This window comes from Carassius carassius, chromosome 42 (genome assembly GCF_963082965.1).
Source record: "Carassius carassius chromosome 42, fCarCar2.1, whole genome shotgun sequence".
Taxonomy (NCBI): domain Eukaryota; kingdom Metazoa; phylum Chordata; class Actinopteri; order Cypriniformes; family Cyprinidae; genus Carassius; species Carassius carassius.
This window is the reverse complement of record NC_081796.1, coordinates 22,143,116-22,163,870: the sequence shown is the minus strand read 5'-3', so window position 1 is coordinate 22,163,870 and position 20,755 is coordinate 22,143,116. Positions and strand designations below refer to the sequence as shown.

General features: G+C 38.1%; 1 protein-coding gene across 4 annotated transcripts in view; it reads right to left on the bottom strand.

Annotated features, from left to right (window-relative positions):
- LOC132124202 (dihydropyrimidine dehydrogenase [NADP(+)]-like) overlaps positions 1 to 20,755 on the bottom strand; it is a 159,376-nt gene that overhangs the window by 21,591 nt on the left and 117,030 nt on the right. The window contains exons 17-19 of one of the 4 annotated variants that reach the window (XM_059535109.1): positions 18,008 to 18,128; positions 16,641 to 16,760; positions 633 to 775 (exon numbers count right to left, since the gene is read on the bottom strand). In XM_059535109.1, coding sequence (XP_059391092.1) covers positions 633 to 775; positions 16,641 to 16,760; positions 18,008 to 18,128 — 384 coding nt within the window. Of the gene's footprint in view, positions 1 to 618; positions 776 to 16,640; positions 16,761 to 18,007; positions 18,129 to 20,755 lie in introns of those variants that run through there. The other 3 variants (XM_059535111.1, XR_009426728.1, XM_059535112.1) reach the window with 3 other exon arrangements.

Genomic DNA, 20,755 nt, shown 5'->3' with positions numbered 1-20,755 from the left:
AACTTTGTATACAGCTGAGACGAATGCGGGGCCGACAATACCAATTAAAAGTAATTGCGTGTCAATGCACAAACACAATGCACACCATGACGAATTGTGTCATAAACTACAAACATACTTTGACTTGAGTTGCGCTGATTATTAATTATGGTGACGTCAGACAACAAGCAGGTTCAAAACACAACTAATCCAAGATCAGTTGATCAGTTTGAGCATCTCTGTAGTTCTAATGAGCTGTTGTTGTTGTTTTTTTAAGTAATCAAGCAAAACACTCTTAAAGCGAAAACTTTTGCATATAAAAGTAAACAATTCAAAATAAAGATCAGACATGCAAAAGGCATCTTTACTTCTTTAATATATATTTTTTAAAATATTTGATCAAACTTAACATTGTTGAAACTACTTATTACATTTAAAATGTATTTTTATCCGTACTGCAATTTATTATTTTATTCACATATCCTTTCACAAACATCTGTCTGTGGTGGTCTTAATATAAAGTCTTATTAGATTATATTTGACTTTCAGCATATTTGTTCATTTTCAGCACAATTTGAATGAGTAATCATATAAAATATCCCGATCTGATAATGCTTACTGTCTTGGACTGGGACTGAGACTCCACCGCTTACCTGTAACACTGTGGCTCCTGCATGAAGGAACTGCAATCCGGATTCTGCAGAGTCGATGCCTCCGGTGGCCAGAATGGGAAAACCAGGCAGAGCTTTCGCTATGGCGGACACTGCTCGCAATGCGATTGGCCGGATTGCATTTCCTGCACAGATGCAAGCAAATAAAAAAACAATCATATAAATGTATTGTTATCCACTGCAACCATTTTTGAACTTAAAAAATAAAAAATATCTCAGATCATGGGTGGATGGTCTACAGCAGACATAAATTATCTTCGTTAAATGGCGTCTCACCTTCTAAAATTTCAGGCTGAGATTCTCTAGGGAGCGCTGCGCCTCCTTGCATTACACCCTTTATTTATTTACCTGAGCTTGAATAAAATTAAAACCTCTGATCTGATCCCGCTGACAGACGGGGCCGTTTATCAAATTAGATTTAACTTCATTCCACTGGCAGCCTTTTTTCCCCTCATTGATCAGTGGGAGACATTGTCTCTCCTCATTTGGCGCTGGTGTCACTAAAGACAAAGAGCGCAGGCCAGCGCTCTCTCCCACACGCTAAATGACCCTTATTAATGATACGGAGGAACACCGGCTCAGTCGATCTTCTCTGAAGAAGCATGTAATGTTAATGGCTTTTTCATGTATATTACAGAACATGTGAAACAGCAGCAAATGTATAAAAAACACTAGATGCACATTCATCATATATAACATAAGGGGTATTAGGCATGTTAGTATGGTTGGTTTCCGCAAAAAAAAAAAAAAAAAAATACATTGGAAAGAAAATTCCACAAATGGGATATTTTTACCATCTTAACTGTTTCTTCTAGACAGAAATGATATGTGATGAGATGAATATCTCTTGATTCTCAGATTTTTATTTTGAGTAAAAGACGTAAGTAATCTCATAAATATCTCAATGTCTCAAACTGATGTCAGATTGGCTAAGATACCAAAATTTCCAATCAGAAGTCAAGAGATTTTTTATATGATCTCAAATAGTTCTTATCAAATTCTTTCAGATATCTATTAACCCTCTGGAGTCTAAGGGTATTTTTGGGGCCTGGAGAAGTTTTGTCATGCCCTGACATTTGTGCTTTTTTCAGTTTCTTATAATTATCTAAATGGCTAAAGTCTTATCTCACTGTAATCAGCACAAACTGGGCTATAATAATAATATGTGAGCAGCATCTATGTACATGATTGTGTTTTTGAGATAAAAAATGTTATGTGTGGTTAGTGAAAAACATTGGTTCCCAGAACTTTTGAGAACTGGAGCTTGTAGCCTAGAATATTTCTTTCTAAATTATGTGAAAATCATCTTGTTTACTCACTCACAGAAAACAATATTGATTTAAATTTTCTAAGACACTTTTTGTTGGTATTGCTCCTAGTTAGGGTTAAGGATTTGAACAAACATCTAACTTTAATTATTTAAATGTAACCACCTAGCAACCACCCAGAATACCTTAGCAACACAATAAATAACTTTAATAGCCACATCATGCCGGCAAGTCTTACACCTACATACAGTATCCTAGATTAATCTATTCATATTCTTTTTTCTTTTTTTTTTCTCTATACTCTTGCTATATGACAATTTTTTTTTATTTGTATTGGGAATTTTCATTTAAATTTACTATACGGTTTGATATAACAGTAAAGCAATAGCTAACACAAAATAAAACTAAACAAAACAAAACTAAAAAGCCTTCTTCAACTACAAATAATCTTTTGTTGAATGGAAAGGTTTCATGGATCTTAAAATTTCTTCATGGAACCAAAGCTGCCAATAAAGAACACATTAGTTTTAAAATGTTCTTCACACTAAGAAAATATTCAATTCAATTCAAGTTTATTTGTATAGCGCTTTTTACAATACAAATCGTTACAAAGCAACTTTACAGAAAATTATGTTTCTACAATATTTAGTAGTAGCTAGTAGTTTGTGCACGTTTGACAGGATTTTAGAAAAATAAAAATAATAATAATAATACAAGACGTAGTCAGCTAGATTATGAACTATCAATATTATTAATTAATAGTAATTATATGATGCAGTCACACATGTAGCAATATTTGTTAGATAAATATATAAATATATGCTTCTTTGTTAAGTACTGTTTGCTAAAAGGTTCTTTGAACCAAAAATGGTTCTTCTATGGCATCACTTGGAAAAAAGGAACCTGTAGATTAATACAATTATTAAAAATGTGGTTCATTATACCAAATGCATTAAATAACTGAATATTATTGCAAAGTGTTTCAGAATTTTCAGAGAGACAGCTCCTCTAAAATGAAGTATGTTCACATAGTCAGTCTATCTTCTGCAATACCATTCTGTGCACAAAACCAATGAAAAACATTTGAAGAGCCACGTAATATACTGACACACATTCCAGTCTTCTCAGTCAGGGGACACTTAGCAGGTCTGCCAGCTGACACTCAAATCTAATCCTGGGGATTTAAACGGAAGGAGGAACCATATTCAGTGGCCATGCAGGAAGAGGATACTGACACCTCTAATTGCGTTAGAAATGGATGAGCTACTCTCAACGACTGCAGCCTCTCCACAGGTAGAGCCCTGTCACCCAGGCGCTGTTTTACAAACACAGAAAAAAATCATTTGCTTTTATGAGACTCCGATGGAAAAAAGAAATGAAAAAGGAGAAGGGGAGGGCGCAGAGTGTCAGAGAAAGATTGACAATGGCGTCAAACTCCTTGACCAACATCGTTTTCTTTTTGGGAAACAACAAGCCTCGTTGTTTCTGTATGATGCTGTGTGATGTCTTGCAGAAACCGTTGTTTCTGGAGGGTCTGTGTTTGCGGGATAGAGGGGGAAAGGAGAAAGCTTCTAATCTTTGGTCGGTCCGAGGCACTTACTAAGACGCTGCACGTCACACCTACTATTGCGATGAATAATCCTGAGCACAGACGGATGTACAGAGAAATCAGACAAGACACTCAGGCCTGGAATTTGGCATCATCAAACAAAAAGAAGAAAAGAAAGAAGAAGAAAGAAGAAAAAAATCACGTACAAGGAGAGGCAATTAGGGAAATACACACAGACATGACCTATGGTATGATAATGAACATCCTGTCGAACTCCCTCAAGCGTACACACACACACACACACACACACACACATGCAGAGACAGAGAATGCTGGGAATAGTAATTGAAGCTGAGTAAATACACAAGAGCTGTTCATTTGTATCAGAAGAGCAGAAGTTATTGTCTCAGAAGAGCTGCAGAAGGTTTCACCGATCTGTATTTTGAAATGTGGAATCAGATGTGAGAGGAATTAGAAGTCATGGAGAAAGAGACAAAAATGCAGATGAAAAGCAGGAGCCTAAGGGCGTCGAACACACACACTCATCATTAAGATACCGTGTTAATGACTAATGGGTAATGCACAAAAAGAACACCAGAGAGATCGGCCGAGCTTCATTGGGTTTGCTGTAAATATTCCTCTTTCCTATCTATACATTCTTCTACTGTATATATTTCCATAATTAATGGAACTTGCTATTATATCAGTCATACTTTTACACTCATAATCAGGACTTTTTTGTGGTCATTTTCTGGTTAATTACAAATAACCCTAACATTACATTTACTTGAAAGGCAAAACTGCATAAGCTATTACAATGTAAGTAGATAATTAATTGCCCAATAATTAGTTTTAAGCATAAACCTTGCAGACATTTTTGGTCAAAACATATTCTCTTCACATAATTTGAATAACGATTAATAAATATTTAGCTTCAAGTAAATTGACATTGTTTTGAGGATATTTAGATTTCTTTAACAGAAAAACAGATTTTTTAAATGTTTTATTTTAGGCCTGGATTAATGCATACAGTGGGGGAGGGGTGGACTGTACTGTACATATTTCTCAGAACAAAATATATTCTTTGAATAGAATTTGAATAAAAATGAATAAAAATGTTTCTTAACTGACCTTGGCATTGAATATATTTATAAGATATATATAATCTAATTCAAAAAGATTATTCTGGTTTGTTTATAAGTGCCCACACCTGATCACCCTGATGTTCCATCCGCTGTCTTTCCTGGCAGTCACATTAATATAAGAAGTAATTTCTATGAATACCTGATTTCACGTTGCAATAATATAATCAGAAGACGGTGAATGCTTGTCCTCGTTTAAATGTGATGTAATAAAAAACTTAAGATAACTAACTGAAATTTGGGGAAATGTCATCAGTTCACCTTTTCTCTTTGATGACATGATGGCATCACATTTACACAATTATCCGATTAAACTAAGTAACGTGCCAGAATCTGCTGAAAAAAGTGGCGGCCACAAAACTATCACCACCTAAAAAAAAACCGCTGACACCCCAAAAACTAACACCAAACTGCAAAACATCACATCCCATGGCAAGACACATCAGGAACTGACCTCAATGCAGGTCACATGGATAAAAAAACAGCAAAAAAAAAAAAAAAAAAAAAAAAAAAAACCATGCAAAGGCTAAGTGCCTCCTTAAAATAAGAGCACAACCCTTACCATTAAACTGATTATTAGCAACATCATGTTGCAGAAATCTGAAAAGTTACAGTACAAGTTAATACACAGTTATCTCTAATCAAAAGCAGGTATTTTTAATTATAAAAACCAGCCCACAAATTAAGGTACGGGGGTGGATGATGTGCCATAATTAATACTTAAACTACTCATTATTACTTGTAGATGTGCAGTGCCATGGACTGTAACCTGTTCTACATTTCTTTCTTATTTAATACTAATCCAATTATGATGCAAATGAGGACAAAGCATGCACTGAAATAACTCACCCCACAGCATAAATAAATCAACACTCGTGAAAATATATTTATAGATTACCAACCAAAAAAAAAACCTAGATTATATTTAATGTACACTACTGTTTAAACCTTTTTTTTTTCTAAATAAATGAATTATTTTTGTTCAGCAAGCGCACATTAAACTGATGAAAAATGACAGTAAAGATGTTTATAATGTAAAAAGATTTCTATTTCAAATTCATTCATGTGACACTGAAGACTGGAGTGATGATGCTGAAAATTCAGCTTTGCATCACAGGAATAAATGACATTTTGAATTATATATAAAAAAAAAAGGTTATTTAAAATTGTAATAATATTTCACAATATTACAGTTTTTAATGTATTATTATTTAAATAAAAAAGCATCGGTGAGCAGAGGAGACTTCTTTCAAAACATGAAAAAAAAATCATCATGCCAACTCCAAACTTTTGAATGGTAGTGGATTATCAGTTATGTTTAATATATTCACATAAGCTTCATTTTATAGCCCTTACCTGATTTAACCTTATACATTAATTATTAGATGAAGACAGACATCTATTCATGCACTGAATGCTGACACGCTGATGTCATGTTTTAACATTTCTCTCTGGTCTCTTCACTGTGTTGATGGACTCAGGAGTGATTGACAATCTAATTCAGTGAGTCTCTTATAGATGCCTCTTCTGCCGCGTGTTCTTATCATTAGCAGTTAGCCTATGGTTATGTTCACAGCCCACTGCTGTTCTCCGCCCATAAGATTTAAGGGCCTGCCCTTTAGAGAATATTTAACATAAAATTGAAATCTTGACAGCAGTGAGAAATCTGTCCTGAGCGAGGCAAATTTAATTAATCAGACCTACTGTACCGTGCTCTGTCCAACACAGCCGGCCTCAAATTTAACAGCTGAGAGCTCGCTGCATCCTAACCGTATCACCTCCGCTCTGTATGTACCGAGCAGAAGGTAATGCAATGATCTGGCTAGATGCAAATATCAAAAAAGCAAAAGGGAAAACTCAAGCAAACAAACTCAACATATTTCCCAAGAGCCCCTCACATAGACGATGCATTTCTGACCCAAGCGAGATCCACAGATTCAGAACTGGGACTGTTTTTCTTTTTTTATGCGGCGCCGCATTTGTGCCGAAACTCCCAGAGGATTGTTTAAGTAGTAAACGGAAACTGTGTGTACTGCGAGTGTGAGCTTTTGCATTTGACGGTAATGTGGCTGAACGTACAGCGGGTGACCGCGGCGCTCAAACGTGCCGGCGTTCTCTCACTGTCATTACTGAAAGATCACGCTTCTGTTACCTTCAGCATGACCATCACCACAACAAGCACATAGAATGAGGCATTATGGGTATGCTGGGAAAGGATGAGGTGAGATTGCAGCTCCAGCGCTGCACAGGTGTGTTTCTCTGAGGGTTGAAGGGAAAAAATCTCAGTGATGAAATGTTAAAGAAATAGTTCATACATAAATCTGTCACTGTTTACTCAACCTTCCAAATCCATATGATTTTCTTTCTCCTGTAGAAACATTTTTTGAAGAAACTAGTAAAAGCATGTAAGCTTGTTTTCTCAATAGAATTCGTTTTTATTTATGTATTTGTTTTTAAAAATTGAAACTTTTTATCTCACAATTTTGATATTTTTTCTCACAATTTTAGACAGTTTAGATCTCACATTTCAGAAAAAAAGTTGGAAAAAAGGACGAAAAAAAGGTAACTGCAGAGGATCCATTTCACCTTTTCCAAAAATGTCAATATTTTTAGAAACTTCAAAAAAAACTTTTTTTCTTGTCTTTTTTTTTTAATAAAAATATGTGAAGTGGGAGCTGGAGGCCTTGAAAAATTCCAACAAACCCGGAAATAAAATAAAATAATAGTATGTAAAGAAAAACAAAAACAAAAGTTAAAATTAAAAGTAAAAGTAAAAATACAGTAATAGTCTGTGAATTCAAATCGTCTAAGGTTACGCATGTAAACCTGGTTTCTCGAAGGAACGAGACGCTGCGTCGAAAACGAATGGGGAATGCGTCCAGCGTGACGTCTCTGAATAACGTGTATAATCAGTCCAATGGAAGGGCGAGACATCATAGGCGGGTGACGTCAGAGACCAGGAAGCATAAAAGCATGAGCGGCGAAGCTGTTAATCAGCCTAAAAGGATGAAGCAAGCGCCGGCCAGAGATGCCGGAAGTGTGGCACTGCGACGCAGCGTCTCGTTCCTCTGAGGAACCAGGGTTACATACGTAACCTTAGACGTTCCTCTTCAGGAACTTGAGCTGCGTCGAGAACGAATGGGGAACGAGAATGCCCACGCCGCCAGACTTTCAAATCTCTGCCTAGTGTGGAAGAGCACAGCTAAAGCAAGAGAAGGAGCCTGACAGAAATCAGGGAGAACCCGTCCAATGGCCAAACTTTAGAAGGAGTGAGTCTTGACCCCCAGGAGAGGGGAGATCATAGTACTCGAGGCTTAGGATAGCATCCTGATCACCGCTTAGCATAAACTTCTTCTGGCCTCAGCCTCAGCCTCAGTGCACCATTGAGGAAACATGTAACCAGAGGATTTCTGCTCACTGACTGGCCACTGAGAGGGGCGCGGTTGGCCACCATGGCCGCCACGTAGACCTTCAAGGTGGAGTGGGTCAACCCTGCGGAGAGCCTGCAGGAACTCCAGCACTGTACCATCCGGGCAGTTAACTGGGTCGGCCAGAATCTCCAAGCAGTTGATGTGCCATGTCAGATGGCGACCACTCCACAGACCGCGGGAGGGTGGCCACTCGTGACCGCACCCCAGCCAGTGAGGGACGCGTCCGTCGCTAGCATCACGCGGCGACAAGGAGCTCCCAGCTCCGGGCCCTGAGACAAGAACCAAGGCTTCCTCCACATATCCAAGGCACTTAGGCAGCGCCGCGTGACCTTTAGCATGCGAAGTGGGTTTCCCCTCAGGGAGAACCCCTTGGTCTTGAGCCACCACTGTAGGGGTCTCATGTACAGCAGGCCAATAGTATTCACGTTGGACGCAGCTGCCATCAGACCCAGCAATCTCCGTGACTGCTTGACAGTGAGTGACCGGCCTTCTCTCACTCTCGCGACTGCAGTGAGTATCGACTCGATCCGAGCAGGTGACATACGTGCCTGCATCGTGGTCGAATACCACACCATACCCAGATAAGTGTTTCTCTGAACTGGAGAAAGCACACTTTTCTTGGCGTTAAGTCTTAACCCCAGCTCTTTCATGTGAGCGAGAACGACACCTCGGTGCCGAACCGTCATCTGCTCAGATTGAGCTGATATCAACCAATCGTAAATGTGGTTGAGTCGTGAAAGTGTGGGGTGAGAGTGCAAGGCCAGTGGAAGATCCATATTGGTAGGCGTTTGCCTCCAAAAGCAAACCTCAGGAACTTCTGATGAAGGATGGAGATAAGTGCATCTTTTGATAGATCGTGACACACCAGCCCTCGGACTTGGCCTGTGCAGGCGTGCTAAACTTCAGTCCCCTGACTGAGCGGTTCAAAAAGCACAGATCTAGAAAAGGACACAACACCTCATCCTTCCTCGGAACAGTGAAGTACCGGCTGTAGGACTCGGACTCTGCAACCCAAGGAGGGACCACCTCGATGGTATCAGTCCTCAGAGGGAGTCTACTTCTGTTCCATTACCAGAGCCTGCTTGGGGCCCACCAGAACTGGATTCTGTGGCCTCTCAGCTTGGTGCCCTGAAGCGGCGCAACGGCAGAAGAGGCCAAACTTGCTGCTCTGGAAACCTCCAAGGAGGTCGCTAGCCTCTTAGCACCGCTACGTTTCCGGGCGATAACTGAGAGAAGCGCTCGCTGGAGACCGCTGCGCCCTGGAACACTGGCAGGGTTGGCAGATTGATCTCCTGAGGGCACTGAGGAGAGACTGGCACTGTGTAATGCGGTGTACACCGCTCTTCCCCAGAGAGGCCTGCCCTCCGAGGTCCTGAGCCGCAGCATCAGGACTCTCGTAGCTGAAGTCTCCTAAAAACGATGGTCCTCAGACCCACATCGTGTGCTAGGAAGACTAGACCAGAGCCTGCACGGGGCAGGACCCTGTGAAGTACACTTGGCAGGGGCTCCCACACCGGCATGTGACCTCCTAAGGGAACCAGTCTCGCGAGCCTCTGGTGCGCCTAGAGCCACTAGCTCGGTGCCCTGAAGCGGCGGACCGGCAGGGGACGACCATACTAGCTGCTCTAGAGACCTCCGTAGAGGTAGCGAACCTCTCAGCACCGCTACGTTTCCGGGCGCGGTAACTGAGAGAAGCACTCACCGGAGATCGCTGTGCCCTGGAACACTGGCAGGGTTGGCAGAACGATCTCCTGAGGGCACTGAGGAGAGACGGGCACCGTGTAATGCAGTGTACACTGCGTGCTTCACTCTCAAGCAGACAACACACGAGCTGAGTGTATCCCTACCTTTTTTTTTGGCAGGGAAAACACACAGCCTGAACGCTGCCTGCTCTCGCCCAAAACTTCTCTTGATTGAAGCTTTGACAATGGAGTTTATCAGTGGACAAACGACACTAAATAAGACTCACAAACAGATAGCGACTGACACACACAGAGCGCTTGCTGAAGACACAAGGCTGATTATCGGCTTCGCCGCTCATGCTTTTATGCTTCCTGGTCTCTGACGTCACCCGGCTATGACGTCTCGCCCTTCCATTGGACTGATTATACACATTATTCAGAGACGTCACGCTGGACGCGTTCCCCATTGGTTCTCGACGCAGCGTTGAGTTACTGAAGAGGAACTGATTGCTTTTTCTTGCAAGTCAACATTTTGCAATTTTAATGTTAAACGTTTTTTTTTTTTTTTTTTTACATTTTCCTTTTTTTCTCAGAAATGCAAAAACATACATAAATAAATAAAAATCTGAATTGTGAGACAAACTAAAATACTAAAATTGATAAAAAGTCACAATTACCTTTTTATTTTTTTATTCCGTGAGGTAAATAATCTTTTATAAAATGTGAATGAAGAATGTAAGTGACAAACAACAAAAACTCTAAAGGTTTCATTAAAATAGTCTTGACATTCTCAGTCATACTTCTCTTATTCATTCATTATAGTGAAAAGAGTTTTCAGGATATTCGCTAAGAAAAAAAAAAGAAGAAAATCTTGATTTCCACATAAGAAAAAGTCATACAGGTTTGCAACAACATGTGGGTCAGTAAACAATGACAGAGTATTCATTTTTGGGTGAACTTTCCCTTTAAAGAAGAGGCAAAAGAAGCAGATGGGCATAACTGATACAGTGAGGGTCTCTCATGGGAATAACAGAGAGCTACATTCTCTCTCTCTCTCTCTCTGAAAATGTCAGGCAGACAGGCAAACACATCCACGGCCACATCCTACAGCTCTCAAAGGGTCCCTGATTCCACCCACTCCATGACACTGTGCTAATGCACTCTCAGGAAGGTCAATACTCACACAAACACACACACGTCTCAGTGCTCTGCTCAGCTATTGAAAGGAACCTCCCAGAGCACTTTTAATTGTCAGTCGGTACAGGCCACATACAGTGAATCTAAAATCCATTAAATTGAAAATTTGAGTTGCAAAAAGTGAGGTTACTTTTATAACTTTATTTTGGTAGGTCAACAGGTCTTCAAAAAGGCGAACCCTGCCTTCAACTTTAAGTCTAACAATGTCACTTCCTTTTAGTTTTTTTGGGCAGTGTTGTAATATAAAATACTATTCCATAATATACTATTAGAGCTTTCAAATAGATTTTAGACTGATTAATCCAGTTATTTAAGAATAACAGCTGCCGTAATAAGTAAACACATAACAAAATATATAAAAACAATAAAGATAAAATAAAAGCAAACTAAAGAATAAAAAAATCAAACACATTTCTGAAACAAAACAAACAAAAGCAAGCTAAAACAAAAATCTAATTGCTAACATAAAAAAACACATTTCAAAAACAAAAACAAAAATAAAAGCAAGCTTTTTTCTTTGAAAGACACGGTTCTAAAATAAAATACAATAAAACTAAATAATTAAAAAAGAAGTTTAATGAGCAGCTTGTAAAGCTACTTAGACTGTACTGATTGTTGTGTGAACACAAAATAATAAATAAACCTAATCTAGTACTATGCTGAACTATAATTAACCCCATATCATAATGAATCCAAGTACCAACATATTAGTAATACTAATGTTAACACAAATAGTCCTGTTGTATGCTAGCACTGTACTGTAATACACTCCACTGTACTGTACAATACTACACTGACAAGGCCTGTGTTTTGACTGAGAAGTAGAGAAACAGAATTGAGGATGAATATTTCATGCTGGCTTCCACTAAGTTCGGGTGGTTTTCAGTACAGTATTTATTTTTCTAACACACCATTTGTCTTTGTCATCCATTCAGTGTGGACAAAAAAATGAAACGTGCTTTATTGAAGTAGATTAGTTTCCCATGTCTATTTATATAGAACTTCAATTTAAAAAAGCAGTGTGTTCTGTCAGAACACATGGGTGTTTGTGTGTGTGTGTGTTGTGCTTGAGAAGTGTGGCGAGATGTCTGTGAAATAAAAGTCAGAGCCTGTGATCTCACAGGTATATGATCACTATCAGCTTTGATACACACACACACACACACACACACACACACACACTGAGACACTGATACTCTGCGTACCAAGTGTGTAAATGTCTCTTCCTGTGAGGACAATGTGTGTTTACACAAATGGGTTAAATAACTACAATCACCACAGATAAGAGGTGGTTATTCAGCTCAGAAACAGCATGTGAACCATAGCTCTTCATCCTGAAGCTTACATCTGATCTTACGCTTTGAGGTCTTCACTGCAGGTAACAAAACGACTACACATAAAATCACTTTGTGCCAACTTACTCGCTTAGATCAACAATACAGCTCTCTCAGAGACACACAACATATTTCCTGCAGATACCAAGCTGACTGCTTCATAATACTTAGAGCTTTTATGTTTCCACTTCTTACTTTTAATGCTATATATCATGCTTTAATTGCTTGCACACCAATGGATCCTCTGCAGTGAATGGGTGCCATCAGAATGAGAGTCTGAACAGCTGATAAAAACATCACAATAATCCACATGACTTCAGTCCATCATTTAACATCTTGTAAAGTGAAAAGCTACGTGTTTGTAAAAAACTCATTATTAAGACTTTTTTTTTTTTTTTTTTCAAATCATTGTTTTTGGCTAAAACACAACCACGGCCAAATGCATCTTCTATCCATAATATTGCTTTCTCTGAATCAGGAGAGAAATATGCACAGATGAAGCACCGTTAACAAGCCAAAACAGTCCAAAAAAAGTTCGAAACAAACTGTCATCTGGATTTCAATGTGAGATGACAGTTTCAAAAAAACAATTACCGGTAGCTGTAAGTTAACTCTCATTCTGACGGGACCCATTTACAGCAGAGGATCCATTGGTGAGCAAGAGATGTAATGTACATTTCTCTAAATCTCCAAAAGGTGGTCATACAGTCTCAGAAAAAAAAAGGTAAAAACGCTGCCACTGGGGCAGAACTTTTTCAAAAGGTACAAATATGCACCATTTAGGTCCTAATATATACCTCTAAGGCACTTATATGCACTCTTTAGGGGTAAATAAGGTTCAAAGATGTACCTTTTGAAAGGGTTCTGCTCCAGTATAACAGCTTTTGTACATTTTAATATTTTTCTGAAAGTGTTTATTAATGAGTTTCTGGTTGTGCAGAGACAGTTTTGAGCTGACAGATTTTGTCTGCATAGAACCTCAAACTGTTTCTACAACAGCAAATTAGTTTTTCCTCAACACGTCCCCTTTAAAATCAAGCACTGCAGCTAAAGCCCTGGTGAATAACAGTACATCACAGGTATATTTGTTTCCAGGCTGCTGGCAGCTCGCAGGCCTGCAGGCAGAGCAAAGGGTGATGGATGTTTGGAGGGTGGAGCCGGGGAGACCCTTGCAGGCCAGGGCCGGCTCCGCTCCTGAGGGATGTCACCGAGCTCCAAACTGCCACAGCATAAATGGGGAAAAGATGACATTGAGTAGTTCTGCTTACATAAAATACTGCTGCAATAGATTTATGATTAATTTTTAATGTTGCTCCTCAGCAACCCTGTTCCTGTCTCTAAACCAATGCACCCTTTTCATGGTTTTCAGTTCAGGTTTTCAGGATTGTGTGAGAAAGTAGTAGACAGAGAGGTGTGGATAGAGAAGGCCAGCAGATAAGAAAGACTCTGGCCCTTGTCAATCTGTCCAAACACACACATGCACACAAACAAGCATACACACACACACACATACAATGAAAGAAGTGGCATTAACTATGCAACAGCACAGTGATACAGTACAGAGAACAACTGCATTTACATTAATTATTGAGGAAGGGAATGAACACACCGCTGGTCTGAGAATATATCCCTGATGAGCAGGATGTGTGTGTGTGTGTGTGTGTGTGTGTGAGAACATAAGCCTTGTTAAGGCATAAAACATCACACACACACAACACTTTATACTTAATCACACTGTTATCAGCATGTTTCCATTAAATAAAAGATAAACAAACAATAAATAAACAACAACAATAATGAATAAAGATTTGTACATTTTCTTCAGAAAATATAATAAGATACGACATGATATAATACTGTTAGGGCTTTACTTTTTTTTTTTTTTAATTAAAATAAAATAAAAGCGAACATGTTTCCATGAAATAAAAGATAAACGAACAATAAATAAATAATGAATAAACTAGATTTTCTTCAGAAAATCCGAAACGGTACAATATGATACAATACTTTTAGGGCTTTTAAACAGGCTTTTTTATTTAAAATTGTTGATTGAATAAATGATGATGCAGATGCATGATATGCTGATTAAACAACCAATTACTTGTTGAGAAAAAAATATTAAATAATAATAAAATAAACACTTAATGCACAACCCTTGATACTCGATGAGAAAAATCAACATTAGTGAAATAGGTTGTTGCCAAGGTGTTGCTATGAGGTTGTTGAGGTATTCTTACCTCACATTGCTATGCATTTACTACCCAACTCTGTTGCATCGCCAGTGGTCTCTGCTGCATGAGTAGGCGGAAATCAGCAAACAACTTATGCTAAATATCAATGTCTGGTTGTTTTGCTGGTGCAAATCGCTGCTAATGTGAACACTTCATATGAATTGGATCATTTGAACAGATTAATAAATACAATTCATAGAGTGTTTTTTTTATTAAAAAAGAGAAAGATTTTGTTAAATGCTGCTCTTTAGTTTTAGATTCAGCTATATAAACTTTGGAGTATTCTGCCTTGTGGTTGTATTAGGTAAACATTTCTCGGTTTAAGTTTGATACTGTAACTCCAATTACATAGTTTTTTATTGTTCACCACGTGAAAATTGGCTCAAAATGTATATCATCTCCTCTCCACCAGCGTGACTTGAGGTCATGAGCAACACTAAGTGAATCTTAGCTTACCAAGTACCACTAATAAATGGAATGAAAATTTTCTAAAGAAAGTGCCACAGTCAGAATCCTTCAGATGTCAGTGGACAGATATCAGTGTGAAATCCATCAGCGTGGTCCCTGTAGTGTGGCGAAGAAAAACATTATTCTTTTGAAGACACATCTGTTTAATGTCTTCATAGAGAGCTTTATGGCGGCAGAGAACGTCAATATGCCATGGCAACCAGAAGACTGCTTTTCAAAGCTCTCTGTTGAAGCTCAACACCAAGGATAAAAATGCTCTTCTGAAAGCTCTTGCCACACACTCATAAAACAAAATATTCACACCGTAGTTCTTAAAATGATGGAGAGGTTATCTGGGAACATCCTGAAGAACTACAATACATTGTTAACTAGATGTACCTGCTGGTTCTTTCCAGACTCATCTACCAGATCATACCATAGTTTAGCAGCTGCAAACCATTTCAAATAGTATGCACTAAAAAACTACATTCTTTGCTGTAGATAAAAGCATTCATACAGTGAGGTCTAATAGTCAGAGATTGCAATCTGGGACTCAAAACTATTTAAATATTATATTAACTATTATATCTTTAATATATTTTTTTATATTTACATTAGCTGTGGCCTAATGGTTAGAGACTTGGACTAGTTACCAGGAGGTCGCCGGTCGCCGGAAGAGTCTCAAGTCTCTTTTATATATTTTATATAGAACAGTGCAGTGACAAAGATATCGCTTTCCTCAGCGGAGATTCAAATTAAAGTTTTATTGTGAATATGAGATTGCGCTAAAGAATGAATGCTGTATCAGATGCAGGTAATCACACTCGCTCAGTCCATCTCTCTCTCATAATACTCTACTCCATATGATACACAGCTTTTAAAACAGGAATATAATAAGCTTTTAATGAAGCGACTCAATGTTCCTTCATTACTAGTTCTAAAGTAACATTTTTGGATTAGTAACGGAGGCTTGACCTTAGCTGTTAAACTGTCAAACTGAGATTTGAGTCTGTGGCAGAAAACACCCAGTTTGAAAGAGCAAATGTGCTCATGTTCACTGGAAAATGATCCGTGCTACTATCAAACCCTGCATAATGTATGCCAGGAATGTATGAGGGGGAAGTCGTGGCCTAATGGTTAGAGAGTCGGACTCCCAATCGGAAGGTTGTGAGTTCGAGTCCCGGGCCGGCAGGAATTGTGGGTGGGGGGAGTGCATGTACAGTTCTCTCTCCACCCTCAATACCACGACTTAGGTGCCCTTGAGCAAGGCATCGAACCCCCAACTGCTCCCCGGGCGCCGCAGCATAAATGGCTGCCCACTGCTCTGGGTGTGTGCTCACAGTGTGTGTGTGTGTTCACTGCTCTGTGTGTGTGCATTTCGGATGGGTTAAATGCAGAGCACAAATTCTGAGTATGGGTCACCATACTTGGCTGAATGTCACGTCACTTAGGAAGATGTCCATATTTCACAATATAGTGCACAAACTGTTTTATCTTGTAACAAAAGCCCTGCAGATAAGCTGTTGTACGATTTCAGCACTCCACCAACCTCCATTCCATCTGTCCATTCTATTAAAGTTTCTGACTGGTTTATAAACACACACAAACATGCACACGCATTCATATGCAATCCCAAACACCTTGAATGGGCAGGCGGGGGGTGGGTGGGTGTAGAAAGAAATGGATCCAGTGAGGTGGGTGACACTCACCAGACACTCCACCATATGTGGTGCGCCTTCCTCGGCCGATTCCAGGCCAGGGAGAGCCGTCTGCCTTGAGTCCCATCAGCCCCGAAACCGTGTTGGTGGCTGTGACGCCATCTGCTCCACCTGTGCCAACAGGGAAGAGACATTAGGCACAGGGAAGGGGGAGGGAGGAAGGGCAAATTCCTAAAACATCTGGAGCCCAAAACCTGCGGGTCTGTTTGTGTGGAGTTTCCAACTCGTACAGGAGACGTCAGGCTGTTAGTCGAGGTTATGAGGGGAAATGTGTTTCTAGGGCAGATCTAATGTCTGGACTGGGAAAGAGTTTTATAGAGGACATGTTCTACACTTCTGTTTCTTTTCCCTGAAGTCCATTTATAATATTAGTCAAGGTTTCTTGCATAAAAATTTGTAATTTAGTTCGAAATGACCATTTTCCACCATTCTCTGACCTTTAGAATTAAACAGGCTGTTTTTTGTAACTGTACCTTTAAGACTTCTATACATAAATTATGACCAGTAAAAACAAAAATATGTTTATATACATTACCAGTCAAATGTCTGCAAAAAAAAATTATAATAATGTTTTTAAAAAGACAATTGATTTGATCAACAATACAGTAAAACAGTAATATTGTAAAATATAACAATTTACAATAACTTTCAGAAATCATTCTAAAGTGCTTTTTGGATCTAATTTATTAATATTATTAGTATTGATATTAATAATATTGGTGTTTAATTATTCATAATAGTTTAGTTATTATTAATAATAAAAAAGCTTTTGCTAATATTAAATTAAATTATTAATTGTTAAGTGTCAAATTATTAAATTATTAATTGTCAAATTATTAAATTAATTGTGGAAACGGAGATACTTTTTTCAGGATTCTTTGATGAAAGAAACCTTTCTTTTTCAAAATTAATAATAATAAGAGAAAGTTTCTTGAGCAGAAAATCAGCATATTAGAAAGATTTCTGAAAGATCATTAAAAGCCACTGAAAATTCAGCTTTGCCATCACAGATATAAATTTAATTTTAAAACATATGAAAAATAAAAACAGGTCAGGTTTTAATAAAAATTTACACTATTCTGTATTTACTATATTTTTGATCAAATACATGCAGACTAAGTGATATTTAAAAAAATATGAAAAAATATTATTCCAAAATTCCAACCAGAAGTGTATTTTATTATTTTCATGTTGTACAGAATGATGGGAGATGTAGTTGGGTTGCACAGGCCTGTTGCCTTTACTGTGAAAGTTGAGTGAGATGAGTTAATGAATCGAGAAAAATATATCAATATAATAAATTCACCACTATTATCATCCCAAACCGATACAAATTTACAATAAAAATGACCAAATACCTTCCTGTGAAGCCTTGGCAATATCCACGATGTTAGTCACATTAGGGGTGAGTTTGGCAAAGAACGGGATCCGAACAGCCTGCCGAACCCACCGACAGATGTTCCGCACCAGCTCTGGATCCTAGTCAAACGGGTCATTAAACCAACAAGCAAACTTAAACAACGACAAAAGAGGCATGAGAAAACAAAACAGCAGAGATGAACTTATGGCTTAGAAGTCATATTGACCACTTTTATGATAATTTTATGGTGTTCTGCATCCGGTGTTGAATCCTGAAAGCTCTAGTCATCATTCACTGTAGGCTAATTAAAGTCTTCTGATGTTCTTCAAGAACTTGTTAGGAGTGGAATGAGGGCAGGGTGAACTATTCCTTTAAATATTAGTAGACTCTTAGACCTGAGTCTCTCTCTCTGTGTGTGTGTGTGTGTGTGTGTGTGTGTGTGTGTGTGTGTGTGTGTGTGTGTGTGTGTGTGTGTGTGTGGAGAGAAAGAGAATGAGCGAGTGATAGATGGAGAGGGGAGCCTGTAGTCGCTGGTGTGAGAGAGAGAGGGATCATAACAGTGTGAACCGCTGTTCCAGGAGGATTCATGCTTTATTAAGCTGCCCTGGTCTGTCAGACTGTGCTGTTTAGTGAGAGAGAGACTGAGAGAGAGAGAGTGAGAGTGAGAGCAGAAAAAATCTGAAGAAAGGCTGCATGTCTCCCTAACACATTTGAAGTAAAATCACAACTGCAAATTAAACAATGTTTAAAAATCAAAGCATTCACAATATGATAATTAATTGGATAACTTCCTATCTGTATGTAGCTAGATCTTAGAAAATTTAAATCAGAAGCCAATCACAAAGTATGGCACAAAATTTTGAGAACTCCCTGTATATCAGTGATTTATTAAAATGTACAAATGTGTGTGTGTGTGTGTGTGTGTATGTATATATATATATATATTTTTTTTTTTAAGTATAGAAATCTTTTATAACATTATAAATGTCCTTACTGTAATTTTAGAATTTAATGCATTTTTACTAAATAAAAGTATTATTAAATTCTTTCAATAATAATAATAATAATACAATCTAATAAGTTATGTAATTATATTTTAAAATATATTAAATAAAGAACAGAAATTACACATAAAATGATTATTATATTATATTACTTATATAACTGTTTTTATTCTTTTTTGACTTTTTTCTTTGCATCCACTATCTTTGTGGGACTGTTTGACAACCTATGCATTCGGCCCCGTTCCTCAAGTCCTCAAATGAAGACACAGCCGCATTAAACCCTTTATACCCCTATGAGGTAAAACAGTCATGGTTTAATTCAAGCAGCGAAGTCTGATGTCGGATCAGTCGGGATGCTTTAAAAGACTGTAAACCTGAGATGGAGCTTTCATTCAGTACAGCCTCCATTCCCTTTCTAATCCCTGTCCTTCTCAGTCTCTCTTTTCTTTCACAGGAAATGGGTCTCTGTTTTGACGTATCCAATAACGGCTGGCGTATATTCCCTTGAGCAATGGGTCTGTCCGTCTCTATAAAGAAGTGTGATGTACAAGCTGTATGTGCAAAGTCGAGTTCTAAGGTCACTCCCTGCACAGGAAAAGGTTAGCGTTTGATTTTTAAAACCATTAGCCAGAATTGATTTGTAAGAATACAGAAGCCCACGGAACAACACATCTCCTCCTGACTATTTCCTTTCCATTTCTAAGGCATGCTGAGTGATTCAGTGCAGTACAAAAAAACGAAGAGCGAAAAAAAACAGCACTGTGGGATCTGGTGCGTCCTTGGGTGTGTATTTTACCTTAGATACACATGGATTCCAGCTACATTTGCACCCAAAAGTATTGAAAATGCATTTGAAAGGTAATAAAAGAGAAGGAACAGGAAAGGTTACGCCATTTAAGATGACAAACTCATTCCCCAAATTTTTTTTGTATGAAAATATTAGATTTATGCGCTCGACTCAGCAGTGAGCACCATCCATGGCAATTTGAACTGTACTTATTTGTATTTTTTTTACAAAAGATTCTTAGCCAAAAAAACAAAACGATGCACGATTATCAGCATTCTTTCAATTATAAACAACATAGGTTTGTACAAATATATATAGAATGTATTAATAATAACAAGGAACGACTGTTTACACTAATTTGGACTTGAAATGTTGACAATCATTGTTATATTTGAAAAGATACTGCTATGCTGTTCATATATTTGGACTAATGAAAAAAATATGACTGTCAACAATCTTAACATTACATACAGCATGTATTTGCACTTATTAAAATGTATAATTGTAAACATTCTTACAACTATGTAATGTATGCATTTGTATTAACAAAAAAGTGTGAATGTCTACATTCTTACGCGTTTCGACTGTCAACATTTTTACTAAATCTATCAGCATGTATTTGTAAAAACAGAAAAAAAGCCCCACAACTGTCAACATCCTTACAAATGTTCATCAATGCTGCATTTATTTAATTAAAAATTTAAATTAAATAAATTTATGCATTTAGTAGACGCTTTTATCAAAAAGCGACTTACAGTGCATTCAGGCTATCAATTTTTACCTATCATGTGTTCCCGGGGAATCGAACCCCAACCTTGCGCAGTGCTCTATCAATTGAGCTACAGGAACACGATTTATTAATCATGATTTAATTATTCAAAAATACTGTAAAACTGTATAAAAAATACAGAATGTCTTACTATCATACTGACCACAAATCTTTGAACAGTAGTGT